This window comes from Chaetodon trifascialis, chromosome 8, assembly GCF_039877785.1.
Source record: "Chaetodon trifascialis isolate fChaTrf1 chromosome 8, fChaTrf1.hap1, whole genome shotgun sequence".
Lineage (NCBI taxonomy): Eukaryota > Metazoa > Chordata > Actinopteri > Chaetodontiformes > Chaetodontidae > Chaetodon > Chaetodon trifascialis.
In genome coordinates, this window is record NC_092063.1 from 12,137,835 (window position 1) to 12,162,067 (window position 24,233).

Consider the following 24,233-nt stretch of genomic DNA (forward strand, 5'->3'; position numbering starts at 1 on the left):
TGTTAAAGGTTCAAGATGGCTGCATGAGGAGTGTCGGTGGTTTTAGTCATCGTGAACAATTTACATGTGTAGGGGTTTAGCGTTCCAGAGGCCTTTTATGGTTCAGAGTCGTCTCAGGAATCAAAACTGGCTCAGATATCTTAACTGTTTTTCACTTAAACGTGTGTTTCTTCTATTAGGTTTGTTTCACCCTGTCCCTCTCTCCACTTCTCTCTGTCTTGCCCATACTGCCCCACCACACAGCCCATCTCTTCAGCCCAAGGCTGCAAAAGGGGGTGATCAAGGGGTTACCCCCCCTCCACTGATTATCCCCTTCCCACTCCTCTCATTGCCCCAGAGCATGCCTACTGGCAGTGGGACCCCACACCCTGGTGTACCTACCACACATAAACATACATTTATTGAAGGAATCTACTGGTAAACCAGGAACACATCATCAATAAACTCTGTTTTTTTACTGTCTCTCTAGAAATTTGAGCTATTTCATTGCCTGCAGTTCATCTCACCTCTGAGAGAGTGATGCTCAGCATTATTCATTTTAAAAGTAGCTGTTTTAAATATTTTTTAAGTGTTCGTTCACCCCTTTTCTCTCATCCACTGACACACAGGTCACACAGAGGTAGAGATCACTCGCAGACCACCAGGCAATGTGAAAGCCCCCCCTCCTCTATCCCCACATGTATCCTATGTGTCTCATGTCCTGAGGCTACACTGACCCCAGGAGCACCAAACAGACTTGGCCAACAACATGATTGGTTCTTCCTGAGACCGGACTTAAATAGTATTAAGCACCACGGTGCAGCTGCGCTAGCACAAACACACTCACTCCACTTGACATCAGCCTCAACTTCGTCACTCCGTCTCCGGCCCACGTGGACACGTTTTGCATTTGGTTTAATAAATAGAAGTAAAATAGGCTGAGCATAGCTGTGATGTGCACATGCACACTAAAGACAGAACGAACCACAAAACAAAATCAATCCCAGAGTCAATCCACAGTCAATCCCTCGTCCAAGTGGGATGTTTGTTAACGTTGGATGGGCACTGGCTCTAATGTTTGATGACCAAACACAAATCTTAGCTGACTGTGTAAATCTCTGTCTGAACTTGTCTACCTCAAATACTTGTAGCTACTGAATAGACATTATTATCAGATTCTGTTGACACAAGTGTCCCACACTCAGACACACACACACACATAGATACAGATTCATAGGCAAACACACACGTGCAGGGGCAGATACACGCACCAACACACACCTATGTAAAGGTGAGCCTGTTTTTCCTTCAGAGCAGATTGAGATCTGAAGGATCACATTTATTTGCTTAACTGGTTCAAGTGATCCTAAATAGACGTGAGATGACCAAATCATACCAAACCAAACCATTTCAAATCCAAAGCTCCAGCCTCATTGTCTCTGTGCCCATTTTTAGCAACACACACACACACACACACACACACACACACACACACACACACACACACACACACACACACACACACACACACACACACTTTGCTCCCTGGTCTACTTACATATTAGGCTCATGTCCAAAAATCTCTATTGCCATGGCCAAGACGAAGCTCCGTAATCAGCCTTTTTCTTATTCCAGCGCGTTGCACCGGTCAGGCTGGACTTTATTAAATGTGAGGTGCAGTGTTTTCTTGTCTGTTTTCTGTCAGGTTTGTGTTTTGAGACAGCTTTTTGAAATGAGTTTTTATACTGTAGAAACACAGATCAGGAAGAAAGATGTCCTCAGCCTGGTTTGGTAGAAGGGCAAATCAGTTAAGAGAGGGAACTGAACTATGGGCAATAAAAAACAGATGGAGAAACTGTGAGTCTGTGGGCAGCGAGAGAGGAAACAACGAGTTGGGTCAGGAGGGAGGACTGATGGGTCAGTGGAGTTGGTCTCATCTTGAGAAGACATCAAGAGGAGGGTGGAGCATTAATAGCACCATAGAAAACAACAGAGGAGGGGCTGCGTGAGTGAGCAGTCATATTTTTGCAGTATGCTCGCAAGCAAACACAAATCTGAAACGGAAGAAAGACAGCAGCGATGAAACACTTCTATGAGTGAAGATATGTTTCTGTAGCATTGTGGTTTGTGCAGAGTAGGCCTTCCACCGGTTCTCTGGCTCTCTGTCCTTCTTTTCCATCTTTTGGGAATGAGGTCTTGACTCCAGCCCACACTGTATCTCCTGTATGGAAACTTTCTTCCCTCATAAAATACAAATATGAATTATGACATCATGTCCGTCATGTCTTTTTCCCACATTTGTGCGTGTATACGCTCGCGTTTCAATGCACTGAGAGCAAAGAAAGTACACGAGAAGGTCTTAATGTTTGAACTTTACACTATAAACTTGTTTCTGCAAGCGTAGCGCCTGTACACACATTTCAGGGTACTGGGTCAAACCTTCAAAGCAAAGCGAATGCCACCATGCACCCACACCGAGCCTTCCACCCTCCCTCCCATACCCGCATGAGAGTGCAGCACAGCTAGGCTTGCATCCACTATGGTTTTGCAAATGGGGGTGAGAGGCTGTTACCGTGTCAGTCGGCATGGCCTCTTATCGGATCATCACACTACCCTCAGATTCTCTTTCCAGATGGGGGTGAGATAGGACCTCAGAGGCCCGGACCCCCGCAGACACTGAGAGCATGGAGGCCTCCCCTGATCTCCTACCTGATGGAGGTGCTTTAATGTGGGCTCGGGTTTCACTTGTCTCCCCTGCCTGGCTGGGCCTGCGCTGGTGTCAGGATGCAGGCGCGTTCAGGGCTCGTCGGCCTGGGTACTGATGGCCCGCCGCTGCTTCACTTCGAGGTTTAGCTCCAGATCAAGGTGTTGTTACGGGACACAAGCTCACCAGGGTCCCAGCACTGTTCGTACTATGAAAAATAGATGCAATCCTCGCACTCACACATGCTGTTGGCCCACTGTAGAGCTCTCAGCATTTCTCTCGATAACCTCAGCACTGCCACTCGTACTGTGCTCAGAACGAGAGAGAAGAGAAGGAATCTTCTGATAAGATTAAAAAAAAAAAGGCTTGAAGGAGTAAATGAGTGAGATTAATCAGAGGAACTTCTGAGCGCTAAGAGAGACAGATCAAGAGAGACAGAGTGGGGGAGGAGAAGGAGCGAGGAATTTGGGCGCAGAGAGAATTCCATGCACCTTTTATTGTTGTTGCGCAAACCTGTATTTTAGACTTGCATGAACATTACGCACTTTTATTAACATAGTTGCTTTTTCACCTTGGGGCTTTTAAGCGATAAACGAATATTTGAATGTGACCTGCCAATAACAATTTGTCACTCTCCCATTCTGATGCTCGCGCCTTTGCGTTTGTGTGCATGAATTTCAACAATCGTGCACATGTCGCGCTTTTTATGCAAGCGTGTTGTGCACATGCGTGTGTGTGTGCAGAGGCACTTGTGTCTGTGTGGGCGAAATTGGTCAAAACAACGTCCACATGAGGAGTAGGTGGTGCAGATTCCACCCGTATCATTTGTATATTGGCACACCTTTGCTGGACTCGGGGAAACTCACCACCATTCCACAGAGAGCACTCCATCATTCCTCACAGGATTAGAGACCAAAAAAAAGAGAAAATGGGAGAGGGAGAGGGTTCAAGGGAGGGATTGCTCTTTTACTTTTTGTAGCTGGCAGAGTCTTAACTATAATTTAGCTGAAATAATAGAAGTCTTAAAATTGCTACCAGTGTCTCCCTCTGTCTCTCTCCCTCTCTGTCTCTGTTAATATCAAACCAGATGTCAATTTGAAGAGGCACTAGGAGTCGATGCACGCTAGTGTTTTAACAAGAATCAAGCTCTCAGAAATGGCATGTGACTCACTTACAGATGCACGCTGCCTCTCTGTAGGACTTTAATGAGTTTGATACATGAGATTTTTTTTTTTTTCATCAACAGTCAACTCCACCTAGTGGTGTTTGGACTGAACAGATTTCTGGCTGCAGTGAGGAATGAACTGTAGTGGGGGAAACATTGCACCAGCAGTTGTTTACCACTTTATCCTGAGATTGCTGGAAAGGGGAGAATCAATACAAAGGTTTTGGATGTGAGTCACACAAAAGCAACAAACAGTGCAGATAATGTTGCCTCTGTGGTACAGGCTGTCCACTGCTGCAGAGGAGTTGTAGACTGTTAGAAGGTCTCCTCAGCACCTCTTTGCCTGGCATCTGTGAGGCTTGCTCACACTTGCTTTTACCCAGCATGTGTTTGCTCAGATGAAGGAAATTATGTAATTAGCCTTTGAGGGATTGTTTTCTTTCACTCTTTACCCCCCTCTTTCCCACTCCCCCGTCTTTACCTCTCTGTCTTTCTTTCCCTCCCTCTTCCTATTTGAACTCACTCTCTTTCTAGTCCTGTGACAGCACGAGACAGTTACAATTTAATCCGAGCCACACCCAAGCTCGCCTCCTTTATTAATTGCCAGGGACCATCAGTGGAAGAAAATGAGCACTTGTCGTACAGATCCATGTTAACTGTTGAAGAACAGCTTTGTTTAACATCAAAGGGGGAGTTTTGAGAGGTGCATGAGGGAGTGGAAATGGAAGCTCTGGGTGTGCAGGGGGTTGTGTCAGGCTGGGCTTTGGTTGGGTCGGGTTGTGCGATGGGAGATGGGTGCAGGGGTACACACGGGCAGTATCGGGGGGGAGGAAAACCTGGCATTTTGCTCTAATTCCAGCCGGCCTGGAGGCCTGGAGCGCTAAGAAGGGCCTCACTGTTGCTCTCTGGATCAGCCAGGTATTGCTTACATAAAAAGCAAGTGAAAACAGCTGTAGGGATAATTAGCTTGATTCTCCATTACATGCCATGAGGGCCAATAACTAAAAAATGGAGTTTTGTTTGGGTTAGAGCTGCAGCCCCAACCAGGAGGAAGTTGTAAAAGTCAGGCAGAAAAAAAGAACGAGAGAGGGAGAAAAAGGAGAAATGTAGGGAAGAAAGAGCAAACTCTTGAAGCAATTGTTGCAGAGATGTTCTGTCTTCCTGCGACAGCTTGATGTAGACCATATTTTTTCAGGGTTTTAAAGGGTTATGGTTTCAGAATGATTGGATGGGAATGTGCGCGCAGATCTGTTTTTTTATACCCCTCTAATACATAATCTCAGTTTTTAGCTCATGGGAACTTGCAACCTCAGATCAATGAATTAGAAGTGGATCAAATGTGAATTACTAGTATGAATTACTAATATGGTGTCTTTTTTAGCATGTTGAATCTCCATTACATTCATGCACTGTGTTCAATAAATCAGACATATGATAAGGCCAGTGATTTGTTTTAACTACAAGGCATTTTGTCAAAATTGCTTCTCTTCTGACCTTCTTTTCCAACTCTGAATAGACCATCCTATTAGAAAGATGATCTTTTCCGTGGTCGCACACCAGGCCTGCATTCACAGAGTATCTCAACAAAAAGAAATATGTGTGACGACTCAGACAGAACAGAGAGAAAGTCAGCTCAGTCACTAGTTGTCGCTTCTCTCTGCCTGTATGTCACCCCATTATCTGCCCCTTCACACCACCGAATGGCTTGTTTTACATCTGTCCTGGTGAGGTGAGGCAATTTAGGGGGGTGGAAGGACACCAACCACAGGGTAATTCCAGGTGAAAGCACATCACTTTAACATTGATGGTTCCAAACTCTGCAAGGATTCATTTAACAGCAGTTTATATCAGCAGCACTTAAAGACAAGAAGAGGTTCGGGCGCCGACTCTCAGGCTTGATACTGTATCCTCAGGACAAAGACAGACAGTTGGACAGAAAGACAAAGAGTGGGTTTTTGTGAGAAATGTAGATGGGCTAACAAAAAAAGATGTCTTACAGCCTCATTTAGATCATGTATGCACTTGCAAGGACTTTGATCTGGTATGTTGTGTATGTACATACACAATACTGGTCCCAATATGAAGGCTTTCTAATTAACACAGGGCTGCCAGGCACTATAAATGGCTTCTCAACTGAGCTAGCTCTCTGTTTCTGAAGAGGGCATTTGCAAATTTTGATAAGTCAATCATTTTCCTGACTCCAGACGCTGGCTAAACCAGTATTAATATGAGAAAGTGTTCACCCCGTCTGATCCCACCATCAAGCACGCTGAGAGTGGAGGAGTGGGGAGGAGGATGAGGGTTACGCAGGGAGTAGAAGATAGGAATGGCTGATTTGAGTTAGAGAGAGATGATGGCCGAGTGCTGCAAGAGGGAAATTTTATTCTGCCAGCATTGGTATGGCTGCAGTTTGATGATCTAAAACAAACCTCGAAAGAAACACAGAAGTACGCGCATTCATGAAGAAAGCCATTAGCACGTGCTATTTTCCCCTTCACTAAAACCTGCATTAAGTGACGTGGTTCACGGTGATGATGGGAGGGATGCATCTGATCCGTTGAAGTGGCTGTCAAGTGTTAATGCTAGTTTTTATCAGTAGCCGTTCCCGTGAAGATTCAGGTCACGGTTTGGATATTACAATTCAATTTATCACTTTCCTGCCCATACAGTCCGTAAGCAGCCAGACTGCCTCACGTCTTCCAGTGTGTGTCGGATAAATGGAATCTCCATGTGTGTTTATGACTGTGTGTCAAATGTCCTCTCTTGTGCATTGCTGCCTAAAGAATTATCTGCAGGTATTTTATATCAAGCGTCATTCCAGCGCTGGAAGACGTCCATTGGAACAAGTCACTTAAAGGAGCACAAACAAGTTTTCAGTCATTTTCTGCTCATTTCAAACATTTCCTAGCATTAATTACCTAGTGTGGAACTTGTAAAGTACTCTCCATGTGCTCTGCAGAATACTGTGCATGTAGCTGGCTTTTCTTGCTGCCTTTAGAAGCTGATGATGCAGAAAATTGTGGACAATGACCTTTGGGCTGAAACGGCTTTAAGCAGCCTGTCGGAGCCATTTGAGCTCACTGAATTATCCAGTGTGGTTGTAGCTTTCCTAGCTGATATAATATGCTTTGCTTTGTCACATGTTTCTAAAGCGGGCATATTCATGACCACAAGCGCAAGACTTAGACCCAGGAACATAAAATTCCAGATGATTTTAACACTCTGCCGCAACACGCTGACATGTAAAATAATCATAGGCCGATAAGCGTACACACATTCGCGACCACATAGCGACACGCGCTTCCTCATTAGCAACATGAACGCGGGCGTCAGACGTGAGTTTGTGTGGTGAATGCGTCTGTTGTGTGGAGGTAGTGAGGTGTTGACAGAGAAGAAAGAGGAGTGGTCTTCAAACACATCCACAGGCAGGTCGTGCTCTCCATTATGTCCTGCCGGGGGCCATATTTGTTGATTCTCTGGCCCCCGAATCATTAATTTAAGTGCAGACGACGGCGAAGAAACCCGAGAGTGGCGTCCAACGCATGTACACAAGTTCACACACACACACACACACACACACACACAAGCATGCGCGGACACACATTTGACCACACTTACACGCAAGCGGGCTTACGTGCGCACACACACACACACATGCTCTGTGTTGCATAACAAATGATGGCACTTTAATTGCTGTGCATGTTTATTTACTCCTGCCTGTAATGGATGGTCTTTCTCTGCCTGGCAGCCAATCAGAGGGAGACAGGAAGAGTGTGAGCAGCCCGATTTGACATTCCTCTTTATACACAACACACACTAACCTAAGATGCCATTAAATATGCGTAATCCCCTTATGCTCAAGAGTTTTGGGGTCACCACACAGCCAAATCATCTCTGTCACAACATATTCCCCGACTTTACCTGTGAACGAGTCTGGTCTCCTCATGCAAAGTTTGCATTAAAGTTCTTTCACTATGCCCTCTGTGAGTGACTGATGATAACGTCTTCAGTGATTGGTAGTTATTTTGGGGCCTGTTTGCTCAGCCAATGAGGCGCCCCCAGCGAGCTAGACATACATCATTGTTTTCCTTTTTTTTTTCACAACCGAACCCTGAGGAAAGAAGTGAGTTGTTGCTGACTGCTGTGCGGCCTGAATAACAGACACATTCCAACAGTTTTTTTTTTCCTTTCTTTTTATTAATGAGCACTTGATGTTTGGGCCACTGCCAACTGCATTTAGAGCATTCTTAAGGAGCTCTGGAGGCTCGCCAGACAGTTAGAGGAAGAAAATGGTCAACCTAAAGCAAAGAAAAAGACAGAATAGCTACACTGGATGTGAGTTCCCTTTGTCCATTACCAAACAATGTAATTGTATGATGTAACCTTTTGGGAGACGACGGAGGAAATTAAAAACAACTTAAGATCCTTGGCTAAACGACGCATCTTTCATATCCCTGTGTGGGTTGTAGCATTTGTTTTTCATTTTTTGCGGTTGCCCTCTCATTCTGATTATTTTTTCTCAATGTTTTTTTCCACAGCTGCTCGTGGAGCCAGGTACCAAGAGGTTCAAGAGCTTCAATTGCAAGCATGCACACTCAACCGGCCTGTACCTTCCCACCATCGCGACCGACAGAAGTATGTATAAACAGATACACACGACAGGACCCACCATGTCACTGTAATGTGGACAGGCTTGAAGTCAGAAAGTCTCCATCTTACCAATGAATGTCACCCTCACTGACAAATGCAATGGCCCACTGAGGACATAAGGCCATCGTGGGTGAATGTCCCTCACCAGAGCATCAGTCATCAGTGTGCAGCTTCAAGGTACTGGCAAGCAGTCCACTGCCTTCATTTCCCTAGCTGTTTTCAATTGACTGGGAGCTGGATTCATTTTACAGTACTGCGGTGCTACAGAGTTCTGGCTTCACATCAACCGACAATCACTCCACCACTGTCGACTACCAGTGTGGCTAAGCTGAGCCAGTGGAACTAGCAGTAAACCCATGCCAATCCCGGACTGGTTTATGATGGCATGAATGTGTTTACATCTGCAGCTAAATAGCAAACTTCTGTAAATATCACAACATGGACCTCAAAATCCACAATCCACAGAGACCTTCTTAATGTACTGTGCCAAAGGAGACAACCCTGTCTGCTGTAACAAATTACTGACGTGGGACGACCCACCCCTAGTTACGCATTTTTGTTTGACTATGTCTCACGTCCTGTGGGGAGATCAGCAAGAAAAGGCAAATTCAGGCTTAAAGATGCACCACAAAAACAGGTTGAGGATCAGCTCGCACCTTCTCAAAAAATCAGGACCCTCATTAACAGGGAAGGAAACATCGCTGACCTCAAATCAGCCAGCTTACTGTTAAGAACAATCTGTTTATACGTTTCTCCTTGTGTTCTTTTAGCCTGCTGTGCGTTTGTTTAATGGACCGATATCATGTTCTGTTTGCTTTTCTACATCCAAAACCATTTCGAGTGCCACTCTTTTTCTCTCTTTTTTTTGAAGTTTTAACAGCTGTGTGTGACTTATGCTGATGAGCGATGTATTATTTTGGTGTCTATTTATTGATCCTGTGAATCTGAGTGGCTAATCTGTTTATAATGAAGTGACTTGCATTCTAAATCATCATTTTTTTCACTGTACTGGAGGTTGACCTGACGATAACATACAGTATTGTATTTCGATTCAATAGTATAACGGTGTTTCCATCTGGCCCTTACCTAACATGTACAGTTTTTGTACAGCGTGTGCGCGTGTGTGCGTGTGTGTGTGTGTGTGTGTGTGTGTGTGTGTGTGTGTGTGTGTGTGTGTGTGTGTGTGTGTATGTGTGTGTGTGTGTGTGTGTGTGTGTGTGTATGTGTGTGTGTGTGTGTGTGGTTTCATGACTGTGAGGACTGTGAAAGTTTGGGGGTAACTTTATTCACCCTTGACTTGTTCCACAGTGTTTTGCAGTGGTCAGCTTGTTTCTGTTGTTTGAATAAAAGTTGTTTTCACAAGAGCTGCAACATGTGTTTTATCAGAAAGACAATAATGTGAACACTGACATCGGCTATGTTATTGGTAAATTTGAGTGCAACAATGGGTATTTTCACAAGATTAAAGTTTCACCGCCACTAATGGCAACTACAACAATAGACTCTCGCACTGCCCAAGAAAGAATTCTCCCCAGTTTTCATGGTCTACCAATTCTCTCTCTCTTTCTCTCTCTCATAAACTCAGCCAGATGTTGCCCAGTTTTCTTCCTAGGGGAACGTGGGGGGATGGAGGAGGGAGGGGCAGTGGGGCATGGTGAGGGATCAGAAATGTGGCTGAGCATGTTTTAAGTGCTCTTTGACGCAGTCGCAGCCTCCAGCATCCACCGCGGTAACATTAGCTGGGAACAGAACCTTTGCAGGATTTGCAGGGCACTTCACACTCAGTTCCGCCACAGGTATTCACAGTCGCACGAAGAGTTTCATTCCTGAAGGTGACGTGCATTATGAGTTATGTTGAAGAATTTTGGAGGGCTGGAATCAGCTGTTTTGTTTTTTTAATTGCTGATTTTTCCCATTCCAGACACACTAGAGGGGCTTAAAATTGCGTTACATCACGTTTTTCCACATATAATTCTGCTAATTATATGTAGAATTCTGCAATATTACAGTGGCCACATACAGTGCATGTAAATGTAAATGCAGCTTAGGCCGCAGCTTGTCTTAAGTGCTGCAAACAAGCCAAATGAACCATTCTTCATCACATATTAATACTAATTCTCCATTTAAACAAGGGTTTCCTGATTTTAAATGAGATCTGTAGCACACCTTTAAGACTGACTGTACGATACTGAGCCTACAACAAGATCAGTATAATAAAAATGTCTCACTTTATCTCCCCCCCTCTCCTCCATCTATCACCTGAGGCAAGTCTTTAGTTGGGCATACAGCCAAATATTCAGGTGACTGCCCAATTCCATTAATTTTAGCATTGTTTTACTTCTTTTACCGACTGTTATTCTATCTCTATTTCCTCAATCCGGGTGAAATTCTGTCCACGGCGATTGAAAATAACACGGCTTTCACCCTTGAATGCCTTCAGTGTGTGCGGACTGAGAAATCTACAGTGACACAAGTGAAACTATTAAGCACTTTGCCCTCTGACACTCATCATCGGGTTCATTGAAACATATCGAACTGTGAGCCGGCTGATTCCTGCAGCATGTTTTGAGATAATGTACCATAAAATAATAATTACCGTAATGACCGTAATGCTCACAGGCCTTCAGGTGATGAGAGCAGCCTGTATAAGCACACGATATGGACCTGCTTGTCTTGATTTTACTGAGTGGTAACTCGATCTGCTGCCAGTGAAAATCCTAACTCTGCTGTGGTATGGATAGGGTAATAGCCTCGGGTACTTTATAAGTTTATTTTAGGTAATAGAGACGCTTGTTTTGTTACAGCCTGTTCCGCCCTTCTCTCTCTCTCTCTCTCTCTCTCTCCCTCTCTCTCCTGTGTCTCTACAATTTTTACCTACACTGAAATTCCTCGGTTCGTGAAAGTTGGTGACTGGAAGAAGAAAAAAGGGGATTTGTGGAGAAATGTGAAGCGCATGCGCCATCTGAAGGTTTTGCGCTGCGCATCCATGCTGCAGTGTGCAAGTTTGTGAGAGGAGGCGACTGAGGCAGGTGAGAGAGAGAGAGAGAGAGAGAGAGAGAGAGAGAGAGAGAGAGAGAGAGAGAGAGAGAGAGAGAGAGAGAAGGAGGGATAGTCGGCGATACTTTTCTGCACGCCCAGCGCACAGAGACGCACACATACGGTGAGGGAGGACGACAGACTCGGAGCCTCAGCAGAGCCGCTGTTGTTCACACGCTGTGCTCTTTTCCTCCCCCTGGCACCGTGCGCGCTCGCCAAGCCGCACTGTTTGGAGATAGTCCGCGCGGAAAGTTTTTTTTGGAGCATACTGTCTGGAGCCGATTAATTGTGGCATCTGTTTTTTTTTTTTTTTTTTTTTTTTTTTGGTTCTCTTTTTTGCGAGGCGGATGACTAACTTTTCTTGCATGTGAACGGAGGAATTGTCAAAGTCGTCTCTCTTTTTTTTTTGCACAGAATGGAAGGGAAATTGACAAGTCGTTTGTGGCGAGGATCACCGTGTGGATCTTTCCGCAGGTAAAACGCGCTATGACCTGAGCGTGTGAGCGGCTGGATTTAATGATTCTACGACGTTTCCCATGTTTTTGGCTTGACATAGTCTAGCTTTAATCTGGAGTTTTGTTTTGTTTTTGTTTTTTTTGTTTTTACTTGGATAGGGACTACAAAAGTAGGCCGCTTTCAATTAGAACATCATCGGCAAAGTATACATTCGACTTTTCCGCCAGTGGCACTTTGGGCTGCCGTAGATGGGGTTTTATTTGTTAATAGTTACCGCAGAGTCACGCACTGATTCGTAGTAGGAACTGATCATTTCCTCACATTGTCTTTAGACAGTTTATATATCCCGCTGCTTAATTCCAGCCCTCTGAACTGTTTGGCGCACGGAGCGCCTTCAATGATTGCTGGGCGTCCGTGTTCACCAAAACACCAAACCTGAAGAACTCTCTGCTGTAGCTCTACTCTCTCTTCACCGCAACCAAGCACTTTCCAAGAGATCCGGATAAAACGACAGACTTGTCTTCAGTGCAGCGGAAAAGGAAATCTTAAATCCACCTGGCCTGCACTGGGATTATTGGTTTGATATCGTCTGCAGAAAGTGGATTACAACTTCTAACGGGCTGTGCTCCCTGGTGAGTAGCCTATAGGTCTCCTGGTTCTCTCACTTTTCCATGCAGCCGCAGTTTGTCTTACAGAGTGGAAATGCGTGTTTCAGGGGGAGCGTTTTGGAGTAGTGCTGGTTCTTGGATGTGGACAATTGTTCCTGACAGATGTGATGTGTGAAACATGCTGCAACCCCCCCTCCTACCCCCTAATTGACTGTGACCTATAAGTCAGTGTCCTGTTGGGCAAACAATTAAGCGAAAATTGACCATAAGTGACATCCTTTAAATGCATTTAAATGAAACATGCTCTGCTCTCTCCTTCCATTGTTAACGGTCGTGTCCCGAGGTCAGGCAATGTTCTTTGTGCTGCTTCCCCTCATCAAATCCTTGTACCTGGCTCCCTCTCCTGGTTTTTTAAACAACAGGACAGGCAGGCAGGCAGGAAAGAGAATCGTCACTTTGCGCTATTTAATGCGGCTAATGTTTCACTCACGAGTCAGTAAATTACGGTGTCATGCAGTTAGAGAATAGGTGAAACCGTTTTCTTTTACTCCTGCATGAATTATACATATTTTTAATATTGCCCTGCTCACGCATCCACAGCCTGCCCCGCAAAACTCCAAGTTCATTGTCACCATGCCTGTTATCCAAAGGCTTAAAGATGCAGGCCGCACTGTAAAAGCACACGCATAAAAATCGTCCGGTCATTCATTGAAAGTTGCCATAATTTGATACTCATTGCACTGTAATGCTTTTCCCTTCACCTTTTCACAACCATTTGCTGCTAAGATCATTTAAATACTGTGAACTGTATAGTACTGTATTAACTGGAATAATGGTTTAGATCGTTGGGCCAAAAGTTCCAGCCAGAGAAAACCGAACCACTGAGAAAAGACAGACCCGAATTTGACTAACAGGTGAAGTAATTCAAGAACATTTTTCTCATTTGAAATAAGTGTAAGCAACTTTTTTTTTCTGTAACTCAGGTTTAATGTAAATCGATCTATTGCTATATGGGTCTTTTTAAAATAGCCTCTGAAATGGTCCATTGCTACAGCAGCGCCCGATGTTTTATCATCGTTTTATCATTCTAATTTCTCTCTTTCTGAAATTTGCCCAGTGTGATGGCACTTTTGCCGACAGAAATCAGCAGGCCAATCGTCAGTCAGGCTCTATGAATGTTTTCTCTCGGGTCAAATCGTTTCCAGGGGTCACGGAGCGCAGGATTTACGCAGCTTGTGTGGGGTTGCCAAATGCATGAATTAATATTTAAATTAAAAAAGAAAAAATCGCACCTAAAGTAGTGTGCAGTGTCGAATGCCACTAAAATGACTAAAACTGCATTAAGACTTATTAATGCCGAGGAAAAAAACAAAAACAAAAAAACAAACTGGCATCCACGTCTCTTAAAACGAATAATTAATGTTCTCTGCTCTGATTGGCTGAGACTCCGTTAAGGAATGTCAGATAATTGCACGCACCTGTGGCATCCTGACAGTTTCAGCATGAATATGCAGAATGAAACCTGTGTCAGTTGTGACCCCCGCAGTTGACTTCCTCCTGATGAAGCGCACTGCTTGGTGCAAAACTTAGGTCTAATTGCAGAACTTAATTATCCTTCCATTAAAATGGATTTGTGAATCTGCCTCCTGGTGGGCGTAAGGGCTCCAATTAGCTGGTTTAAAATCAGTGTAAAACCGCCGCCCTCTGTGGATTATTGCTTTGATTTATGCGGAAGAACTACTAGAAACACAACATAACCTCACCAACTATTCATGAAAGCAACACACAAACTGAAAGCACATGCTCGTGTGTGTATATGTGCGCCATGCGCGCACTGGGTGAGCGATGGTGAACTTGGCCTTGTGTTTAATGAGTATTAGGCAGGCCCAGGTCTCCACGACTCAGTCCTGGAAAATAACGCAGCGTGACAAATTAGAACTGCTCCGAGTCCCAAAATTCACACAAGGCCCAACTGGAAGGCTGGCACATCGGCTCAACTCGCAAATTTAGGGGTAATTATTTTAACTCGTTTTCTGCCGATATAGCAGCCAAACTGTGTCGCCGAAGCCACGCAGTTGTGTGCAGATAATGCACTTTTGTTTCCTTTTTAATTTCCTGTAGTTTTCGTTTACTCAAAAGGCTCAATAATAACCAGGCCATGACCCATAATCCGCTGACGTGGCTCCTTTCTGTCCGACCTACAGTCTATTAATGAATCAGAAAATTAATCAGAATATAATTATGGATCGACATGACCGTTATTTGTCAATTTACATATTAATGGCCATGTACATCATGTACAGTTCCCGCAAAAGAAACAATAAGAATCTTGTTTTTTATTTTGGAGATATGCCTTTTAAATCCTGATAGCACGTTTCAAATTAAGTAACGTGAAAACGAAATTCCTGAATTTGTACAACAATTTTATTATTATTTTCCAAGGGTGTTTCTTATTTGCATAATTGAACAAAATGAAACCTTGTCACAGGAGCGGATACAGCAGGCCTGCCATAGATTGAGAAGGAATAAAAACAAAAAAAGTGTTTTTATTCTGACATTTTTTAATCTCATTTTTGTTTAAATGAACCGTATTTGAATGAAAAATGTAGACATAATTGTTGGTTAAAATTGAGACAGTTTTTTGTTTTCAACAGTAAAAATGTAGGCTAAAGTGTGTTTAAAATAACACACACACACACACACACACACACACACACACACACACACACACACACACACACACACACACACACACAGGTCTGTCTCTGCCTTTGTGTGTCTCTTTCTCTGAGTAAAGTGAACTGTCAGGAATGTGTCTAGATGGGGTTTCATGATCATTGTGTCTTCTCCGGCTGCACGTCTATCAGTCTTGTGTGATTCACACTCAGACCTGCTGCCAAATGACTGCTCTGCTGTGCGAGCACTGATGGCCTCAGGCTTCTCATCACACACACACACACACACACACACACACACACACACACACACACACACACACACACACATACACATACATACAAGCACGGTGCTGGTTGCATGAAAAGAGAGTATTTTTCCTGCATTCCCTTCATACATTTTGACATCCCAGATATCTGTCTGTCTATTCCTGTATTCAACACAATAAACAGTGTGTAAGACAAACCTCCAGACAGACAGACAAGCAGACAGACAGGCAGACTGACATGCATCCTTTTCTCTGTCCTCCCTCAGATCAGCGGCAGTATGAACCTGGGGCTGGGCTGTGTGTGTCGGCCGGTTTGCTGGCCCTTTGGCAGCGTGTTGGACTCCAGACACTGTGTCTTTGCCCTCACACTCCTCACACTCCTCATGCAGGTGGTGGTGGAGGCCAACTCATGGTGGTATGCATTCATTTTCTCTCCATATGTACAGTATTTCTGAGTGTGTCTTAATTTATGCACAGTGTGCTTATGTGTGTGCTCACTTTCAACATGGCCAGTGGAGATTGTCAGCTTTCAAAAGGCTTTTTCACTCATAGATGAGTCATGTGTGTAAATGAGGTTGCAATGCCTAATAAGAGCAAACAGGACACGAAGAAAGCAAAAGATTTTGGCCTACCATTGATCAAAAAAACATTTTGTTAGTGTTTGTGTTTATCTTTTACTTAGTTTCAGAGTCGATTTCAGGCTTGTGTGCGAGAGAGAGTGTGTGCGTGTTTGCTAAGTAAGCGTCCTCAGCTTCAGTTGCACCACATATGAAGTAACACAACATGCTGACTGTAGCACATTAGCTTTTCAGGAAGACCTTTTTTCTCCCTTATTTTCTTTCTTCGCATATTGCCAAACCAAAATTATGAATATTATAGAAAACATAGAATGCTGCGGTTTATGAGTCGGCGTCCAAATATGTGCAAACACGAACACTGTGTGTGTGTGTGTGTGCGCTCGTACGCATTTGTGTGTGTAGACACACGTTCTAGAAAAGTCTATATTTGAGCATGCTGCAGTTACACACACAGAGTAGTTCTGATAGGGGAAAATAGTGTTTACCAGTCACCATTGAGGCACTACTTAAAGCAAATCACAACTCTTTACATCCTGTGGCTGTTTGTGTTTTTGTCTAATTGTGCACTTGTATCCCAGTTTGAGTGCTTGTAGAAGAGCATTTACAGGAAAGCCACACTTTCCATGTAAGGTTTTTATTTACTTCAAATGAGCAGATCAAAGCCAGTGTTGACATCATGTGGTGATGGCCCAGTTACATGAAAATAATAATTTAAACAAATAATTTGAAGAGAATTTATACCGTCAACCATATTTTAATGGGCTCAGCTCAGTAGGCGGCTACATTAAAGTTCAAGTAATGAGTTGGATTGCGGACCCGGCTGAGGACTCGCACATTACCACAGACCCTTTTGGAAAGCTGAGTTTGGAGCTCAAACTGTGTGTGTCTTTCAGTTTCCTCTGTGAGAGGACCCACAGGTGTGAATGATTTAGAGTGTCGGAGCAGTGGGCCGGCTGACTGTGTGAGTGTCAGTCTGCATGTGTGTTTGAGCACACTAACAGTGTGTATGTTGATTTTTTTTTCCCTCGTGTGTGTATATGTTGTGTGTGTTCAGTCCGGGTTCCCTCGCTGCTGACTTTCCTCAGTCGATCAGGTTACACTGGGGGCTAATTGTCTTTCTCTTAGGGCTCTGGGATGGGCTGCTCTAATTGTCCTGTGGCCTGGAACCAGATGCTCATAGTGGTGTTCCTCTCTCTCTGTTTCTACTGCGTTTCTCCCCGTCTCTCTTTCTTCCAGTCTATTTTTATTTCTCTTTCTTATAAAAAATGGAATAGGGCTGTGTAGTACTGTTAAACTGTGCCCAACTTCCATAGAGCAGAGTCATCTACTGGGTGCATTGAGCTGGTATGAGGGACTTTTTTTCTCAATGGGCATACAACAGTGCTTCCCCACCTGGGTTCAGGACTCAACGTCACTCCAAGGAGTCAGAAGATGAATCACAAGTGTTTGGCTGCTTTTTACCTAATTGAGAAAGGAAGAAAACATATTTCAGCTGCAAAAAAATTGTTTCTTTTTCTGAATTTTCTTTAGCTTTGCCTCCTAAGGCCTCTAAAAATCTTCATAAATGAAGCAATCAGAGACGGATACATCACAAGTAAAAAAGGTTGAAGATAAAAACATTGTGTTATCTAGCTTCTCTAGCTTACTACCTGCACTTTATACTTCACTCTCTTCTTTACTTTGACTTTGGTTCATCGTTCCCCTGCTCCCTAACCTGACTCTTATTTTCCTTGCTTGTGCGTGCTTCCATGTGCTATATGTTCTTGGCCTGAAATAACCCATGGCCATAAGTCTGGTGTCACAAAGACCAAAGAGCATACATGTTTTTACCATGTGAGGGAGAAACCGATCAAGAGAACTCAACTGTTGGTTGTGAATTTGGCCTGAAAGCTTGAATAAGTTTGAGTTTTAATGGCATAATAAGTGAAAGCAACTGCTTTATGTGTCCCCTTCATCCAGGTCTCTGGCCATGAACCCTTTACTGATCCCGGAGGCCTACATCATCGGTGCCCAACCTCTGTGCAGCCAGCTGGTGGGCCTGTCGCAGGGCCAGAAGAAGCTGTGCCAGCTCTACCAGGACCACATGCAGTACATCGGGGAAGGTGCCAAGACAGGCATCAGAGAGTGCCAGTACCAGTTCAGACATCGGCGCTGGAACTGCAGCACAGTGGACAACTCCTCTGTTTTTGGACGGGTCATGCAAATAGGTAAGAAATGAGCAAAGGATGCAGAAAATGGCAAATATCCTTAGAAACCAGTGCATGAACACACAGGGGCAGATACAGCCACTGTGTGTGTGCACAGACGCCAACATACGCACATGTATGCCGTATATTCACCACCGTTATTTAGAATCTGTACATTCTGAGTCTTTCTTTTCTTCACTCACTCTCTTTTGTGTGTGTGTATGTGTGTGTGAAGTGTATGGGGCTGCTGATTCTCAGCAGCTGTGTGGAGGGAATAGTTGGTGGGTGAGGTTGCTGGATAAATCACATGTGGCTTTGGCCTGCTAAACCAGCTCCCGACATGGAGCAGGAGGGAGGCAGGGAATCTGCTTTTCCCCTGATGAATGTGACACAATCTAATCTCATTTAACACACACACACACACACACACACACACACACACACACACACACACACACACACACACACACACACACAGATACACATACACTGTGGAGCTGGACTGTAGCTGCCCTGTATTTACAAGTAATGGGAGTGCAGTGAGTGTATGCACCAATGTATCACCTATCAGAGATTACAGTGTGTGTGCATATGTATGTGTGTGTGTGCATGCGTGTGCATGTGCATACATGCATGCATCTTACAGAAAGTTTACAATCCTCTCTTCAAAGCGAATCCTGTTCTCGGATCATTTAACATGTTTTGTTTTAGTTTTTTTATGTGAGCTTTTACCTCAGGGGTTAATGTAAAGGTGGATTACTGTTTATTCATCATAACTCTCCAGCTGAATTATAATGACTCTATGCAACGTCAGTGTTGTGATTACAGCAGAGTTACAGCAGGCTTGGCTGCGTAGCGGCAAAATGTGAATGGATCACATTTTGTAGTTTTGATACCAGTCAGCACTTGTGGTGCTCACATTGTGGGAATCTTTCGAATTCCTCTTAAGTTAGACGTGCAGAGGGGTGTACACTGTGCTCGTGATGGCAGTCTTTAAAGGGGCAGTTAACCCAATTTTCTTTGAAAAAAAAAAAAAAAGGAAAATTCGCACCACATTTTCTTACCTACTCAGACTGCACACATTTGTCCACATTATGAGATATCCATCCATCCACTTCTGCTCTCACCCCAATGCAATTAATGGAATAAATAATGAATGGAATTTCGTTTGTGGTGCTCACAGCTTTAAAAATAACATTTAATGCACTCAACAGCAATGTGTCTTTCCAGAAATAATGTTCCCATTACTGTGGATAATCCACAGAACGCACCGTCAGCAGTTTTTTTGATGACAATTTTTTTTCTTTTTCTTTTTTTTTGTAGACAGTAGTTCCACTGAAAACTGATCGGGACGAGTTCCGTAGAAGATCATTGTTTATGGAAAGAGAGGCTTTCTGTGAACATTTCAAATGTAATGTTTAACAAAAACAAAATTCCGCTCACTTGTATTGTATTTGGGAGTTCAGCAGATAGATATGACAAGAGGTGAACGCTGCAAGTGAACCGACCCTTTAATGTGCTGCACCCTGCATGACATTTCTTGCACACGTGTGTGTCTATGTTTTTGCATGATTCCTGGTGATTCTGTCTGCCTGTGCCTCTGCTGCTGCTGCTAACTCCCTTTCCACAGATCAGTCTTCATAGAAACCTCATCAGCAGCCGTTCTCCCATTCCTCTCGTCCCTCCCCAACATTGCTCCCATCTCGGCCCTCTCTGGGCCAAGTAAACATGTCCTCCCCTCTGTAGCTGTCTGTCTGAAAGCCTGTCTTACCGTCCATCTGTCTGCTGGCTTAGGATGCTGCTGGTGATTTAAAGCTGAGCTCCAGGGGGTGCTGGCGTGGTTGGGTTCAAACCCTCTCTCCTGGCTGGCTTGGTTATTTCCAGGCTGGGGTGTGGGAGATGACTGTTTGTCTACAGGTCCACTGTTAGGTCAACATCCTCGTTGTACGAGACACCTCTTCTCCTGCCAGAGTTCCCCACCTGAGCATCTTTCAGACTTTCCAAATGGTTTCTTAATTCATCTTTTCTCCTCCCTGTCATTGTCTTTTACTGCCTTTTTTTTGCAATATTAAGTGCGTGCGTGTCTCCTTTTCCCCTTTTTTTTTTCTTCACTGCCTTTTTCATGACTTATCTCTTAAGTCGTCTTTTCTTTCTCCTCCCTCATCTCCCGTTCTCTGTCCATCTGTTATTGTCATCCCAGCATACTCTCTAAAGGTTTGAGCTGTGCATTTTTATTTTGCAGCAGCCCCCCGTCTTCAATGTCAACACGCAACCTCGTAGTTTGTTCGACTGTTTCTTCTATAGTCGCTTATCTCCTCATCTCTGTTTTCTCCTCCAGTATGTGGCTTTGTACACTGGTTGTAATGGGTCGAGCATTTAGCGATAGCAAAAACTTCCTCTCTCTTGTCCATATTGAGGAAATGTTGAGGGTAGAAACAGCAGGACTGAATGAGCAATGTCTCCAGAATCATTCGGTCATGACAGATAAAATAAATGAGCTTTTGTCAGTAACAATTTGGGTGAGATGGAAGCTGCTTGTCACTGGAGGGCGCTCTGTTCTCTCTGGCGGAGGCCCAATAACAGCAAACCAGATTCAACTGTTCAACATGATGGTGATGAGGAGCCTGCAGCACTTGGCTGAAGTGCTCTGTAATCTTAAATATATGGTGAATGCTGTCATATGACATCACATCTCATAATACTGTACACATACTTAAAGCAAGATGACAGTTACACACATTCAGTATAACATAAATATACACACATAACCTACAAAAATGGAAGCAGCAGACCGGTATGCCAGATGATAAAAGTGCATTTAGACGTTTCTCATTTACTTTGTTTGCTTTTGCGTCAAATGTGACATGATGATCCTGTTTGTGTGTCCGCAGGCAGCCGAGAAACGGCGTTCACTTATGCCATCAGCGCAGCAGGGGTGGTGAATGCGGTGAGCCGTGCCTGCAGAGAGGGGGAGCTCTCCAGCTGTGGGTGCAGCCGTGCGGCTCGCCCCAAAGACCTGCCGCGAGACTGGCTGTGGGGCGGCTGCGGAGACAACCTCAACTACGGCTACAGGTTTTCCAAGGAGTTTGTGGACGCGCGTGAGAGGGAGAAGAGCTACCCCAAAGGCTCATATGAGAGCGCCCGGCTGCTGATGAATCTTCACAATAACGAGGCTGGAAGGAGGGTGAGAAACTGGGGTTATTATGCAAGCCTACACACATACACGCTCACACACACACGAAGATCTTAAGATGTCATCAAGCAGAAAGATACAGACTGCAGGCCCGAGAATGAGACCAAGCAGTGATAAAAAGAACAAGAGGAGTTGGAAGTGAGACAGTCCAGGTCAATCAGATAGGTCCCCGCTGATCATCTGTGCAACAGCTCTGTCAGCTCTCCCCTCCTGAGGCTTTGATCTGTGGGGAGATGGAGTCACTGGAGGCAGCTCCGGGGTTTCTTTTCCTTTCCAAACATCTTGAAACCACCTCTAAGGAAACGTAATGCCAGATATCTGTTGCCAGGCTGTTCTCTTTCAAGTGGGACAAATGAGTGGACAATGTTTTATTCAATGCTCCACTGGAGACATGGAGAGGATCATTCGCTCCTTTATGGAAAAGTGATGCCTTATGAGATCATGAGCAGCACTTTGCACAAATATTTATGCAGACAGGTCAAATTAGAAATATGAAGCATGTGTCACTTTGACATTTTTTTCTGCTGTTTGCCACATGAAAATAAACTTTTTTGCAAGTTCTTCATCTGGTTACTTCTTTCCTCTCCCACTCAGACGGTGTCGGACCTTGCCCACGTGTCCTGCAAATGCCACGGGGTGTCAGGCTCCTGCAGCCTGAAGACTTGCTGGCTGCAGCTGGCTGATTTCCGCAAGGTGGGCGATGCACTGAAGGAAAAGTACGACAGCGCTGCTGCCATGAAGCTCAACTCGCGTGGGAAGATGGTGCAGATGCACAGCAAGTTCAACGCTCCCACGAGCCACGACCTAGTGTACATCGAGTCCAGTCCAGACTACTGCCTGAAGAACCAAAGCACGGGCTCCCTGGGCACAGTGGGGCGCCTTTGCAACAAGACCTCAGAGGGCATGGATGGGTGCGAGCTGATGTGCTGTGGCCGCGGTTACGACCAGTACAAGGCCCAGATAGTGGAGCGCTGCCACTGCAAGTTCCACTGGTGCTGCTACGTCAAGTGCAAGCGCTGCACCAAAATCGTAGACCAATTCGTCTGCAAGTGAGAAGGGGAGTGTTGCCTGTGTGTGTTTGCTTGCAGACGATGGGCATACATCTGTGTGTATTCATGAGCAGAGGAGCAAAGGAGTTGAACACAGAGAGAGAATGGAAGAAAGAAACTATATAAATTATATTTATAGAGTTAAACAATTATGCCATTGCAAAAAGACTGACTCTACTTTTTTTTTTTTTTTTTCAAAAAAAATCCTATGTCTTCAGAAACTGAGAGTATCGTGAAATATTTATTTTGAGATTGCTATGTTTTATTTTGGCCCAGTCATCACCAGCCGATTTTAACCCCTTCAAGTGCCTAAAACTGGCTGGAAATATCCCCCCCACCCTTTTTTAATTTCAGAAGATGCCGTTTTTCTTGTCACGTGGGTCACGCTGATTGTGAAATTGGACTGTGCTTCCTATTTCCTAACAAGTGTTTGATATTTGTGGCGTAGTTGACTAAGAGGTCCTGGTTTGTTTGAGAATCACTGTGTTGAGAGGAAAACGCTTGTGTGCTGTAGCGTATGGATGTGTTTTCATGGGCCCAGTCCAAAACCAGCCTTCACATCCTTAGCGAAGTCTACTTGCCCCCTCCCACCACATATAGAGTAAGGAACACTGTTGGTGCGTACGAGTCCTTGGAGTACAATGGGTACAATAAGAGGGCTGTTTTGGGGATTGGGCCTTTTATTAAGCTGTCCCAGATGCCTTAGAGTTCCCCAGGTGCTGCAACAAGCCCTCCATCATTATGCACTTTGATACAGAGGATTAAACCTGTCTGTACGTGTCTGTTCAGCTGTTTTTTTTTAGACAGTGCATCAGCAAATATATCAATATTATAGCCTACATTCTTTTCCATATTAATTCAGATTATCCATTTAACATTATTCTACAATACTTAACATGGTTTGAATATATATGGGCAATGTTGTGGTTACAGTGGTGAAATATTCCATGCTCTGTGTATATAGTATGTCTATCCAACCAATCAGTAAACTGTATTTATTTTCCTTAACTAGATCGTCCTTTAAGCTTAAAACAGAAAAGCGTCATCTCCATCATAGATCAGTATTTAATCGGACAGCCCCAAGTTTTAATGTCACTTTTTAAAACATTTTGTTCTCACTAATGCGTCTCTTCACTGTTTTTGTAAAGGGAAATGCACCTTATTGTTTCAAAACACAGATTCTTCCTTCTCACTCATGTTCAGCTTTACTGTTACACACACACACACACACACACACACATACACACGTATCACAGATGTTCAGATTTGATCATCGCCACAGATTTCCAGTACCACTCAGTTAACTGCTCACTATCCCTGTGATGATTCTCAATAGACAAACTATTTCTACCAATCCAACTATGTATATTTATAAGCTTCTCCATGAATTTGTGGTTTGTTAAGCGTAATGTGTTATAGCTGATATTTTGTTACTTTTTACAAATTGGCTCAATGCTCTACTTTGTTTCAATAAATATCTAATGTAAAACCAGCAGAGAAGTATTTACTCACAGTATTCATTATCATTCAAGTGTTATATGATTCAAGTTTTGTCTGTGCCTTTGACTACGTTTTAAATCTGCTGTCATAAAACTTTTTCCTCTCTACATATATGTGACTACTAAAAGACATTTAAAGTCCAGATGAAATGACAAATGTCTGTTTAGATGCCTTTTAGATTTATT

At 44.0% G+C, this 24,233-nt stretch overlaps 2 protein-coding genes across 5 annotated transcripts in view; both read left to right on the forward strand.

The window, feature by feature from the left end:
• The window catches only part of LOC139334582 (ERC protein 2), a 149,942-nt gene extending 139,949 nt beyond the window's left edge, over nucleotides 1-9,993 (forward strand). For 3 of the 4 annotated variants that reach the window (XM_070967549.1, XM_070967550.1, XM_070967551.1), the window contains one exon: nucleotides 8,387-9,993. The gene's annotated coding sequence lies outside the window, so the exon portion shown is untranslated. The remainder of the gene's footprint in view (nucleotides 1-8,386) is intronic. The other variant, XM_070967553.1, reaches the window with a different exon arrangement.
• A 1,656-nt stretch (nucleotides 9,994-11,649) lies between these two features.
• Nucleotides 11,650-24,041, forward strand: wnt5a (wingless-type MMTV integration site family, member 5a). Its single transcript, XM_070968489.1, has 5 exons — nucleotides 11,650-12,622; nucleotides 15,809-15,957; nucleotides 18,080-18,327; nucleotides 21,198-21,490; nucleotides 22,094-24,041. The coding sequence occupies exons 2-5, from the start codon at nucleotides 15,821-15,823 to the stop codon at nucleotides 22,550-22,552; spliced, it is 1,137 nt and encodes a 378-aa protein (XP_070824590.1). The 5' UTR covers nucleotides 11,650-12,622; nucleotides 15,809-15,820; the 3' UTR covers nucleotides 22,553-24,041.
• The last annotated feature ends 192 nt before the right edge of the window (nucleotides 24,042-24,233 follow it).

Bases quoted from the DNA above. Each gene is read 5' to 3' on its own strand.
- wnt5a (XM_070968489.1), top strand. From the start codon at position 15,821: ATGAACCTGGGGCTGGGCTGTGTGTGTCGGCCGGTTTGCTGGCCCTTT. The intron at 15,958-18,079 runs GTATGCATTCAT...CCCTTCATCCAG, and splicing joins GTGGAGGCCAACTCATGGTG to GTCTCTGGCCATGAACCCTT. The intron at 21,491-22,093 runs GTGAGAAACTGG...TCTCCCACTCAG, and splicing joins ATAACGAGGCTGGAAGGAGG to ACGGTGTCGGACCTTGCCCA.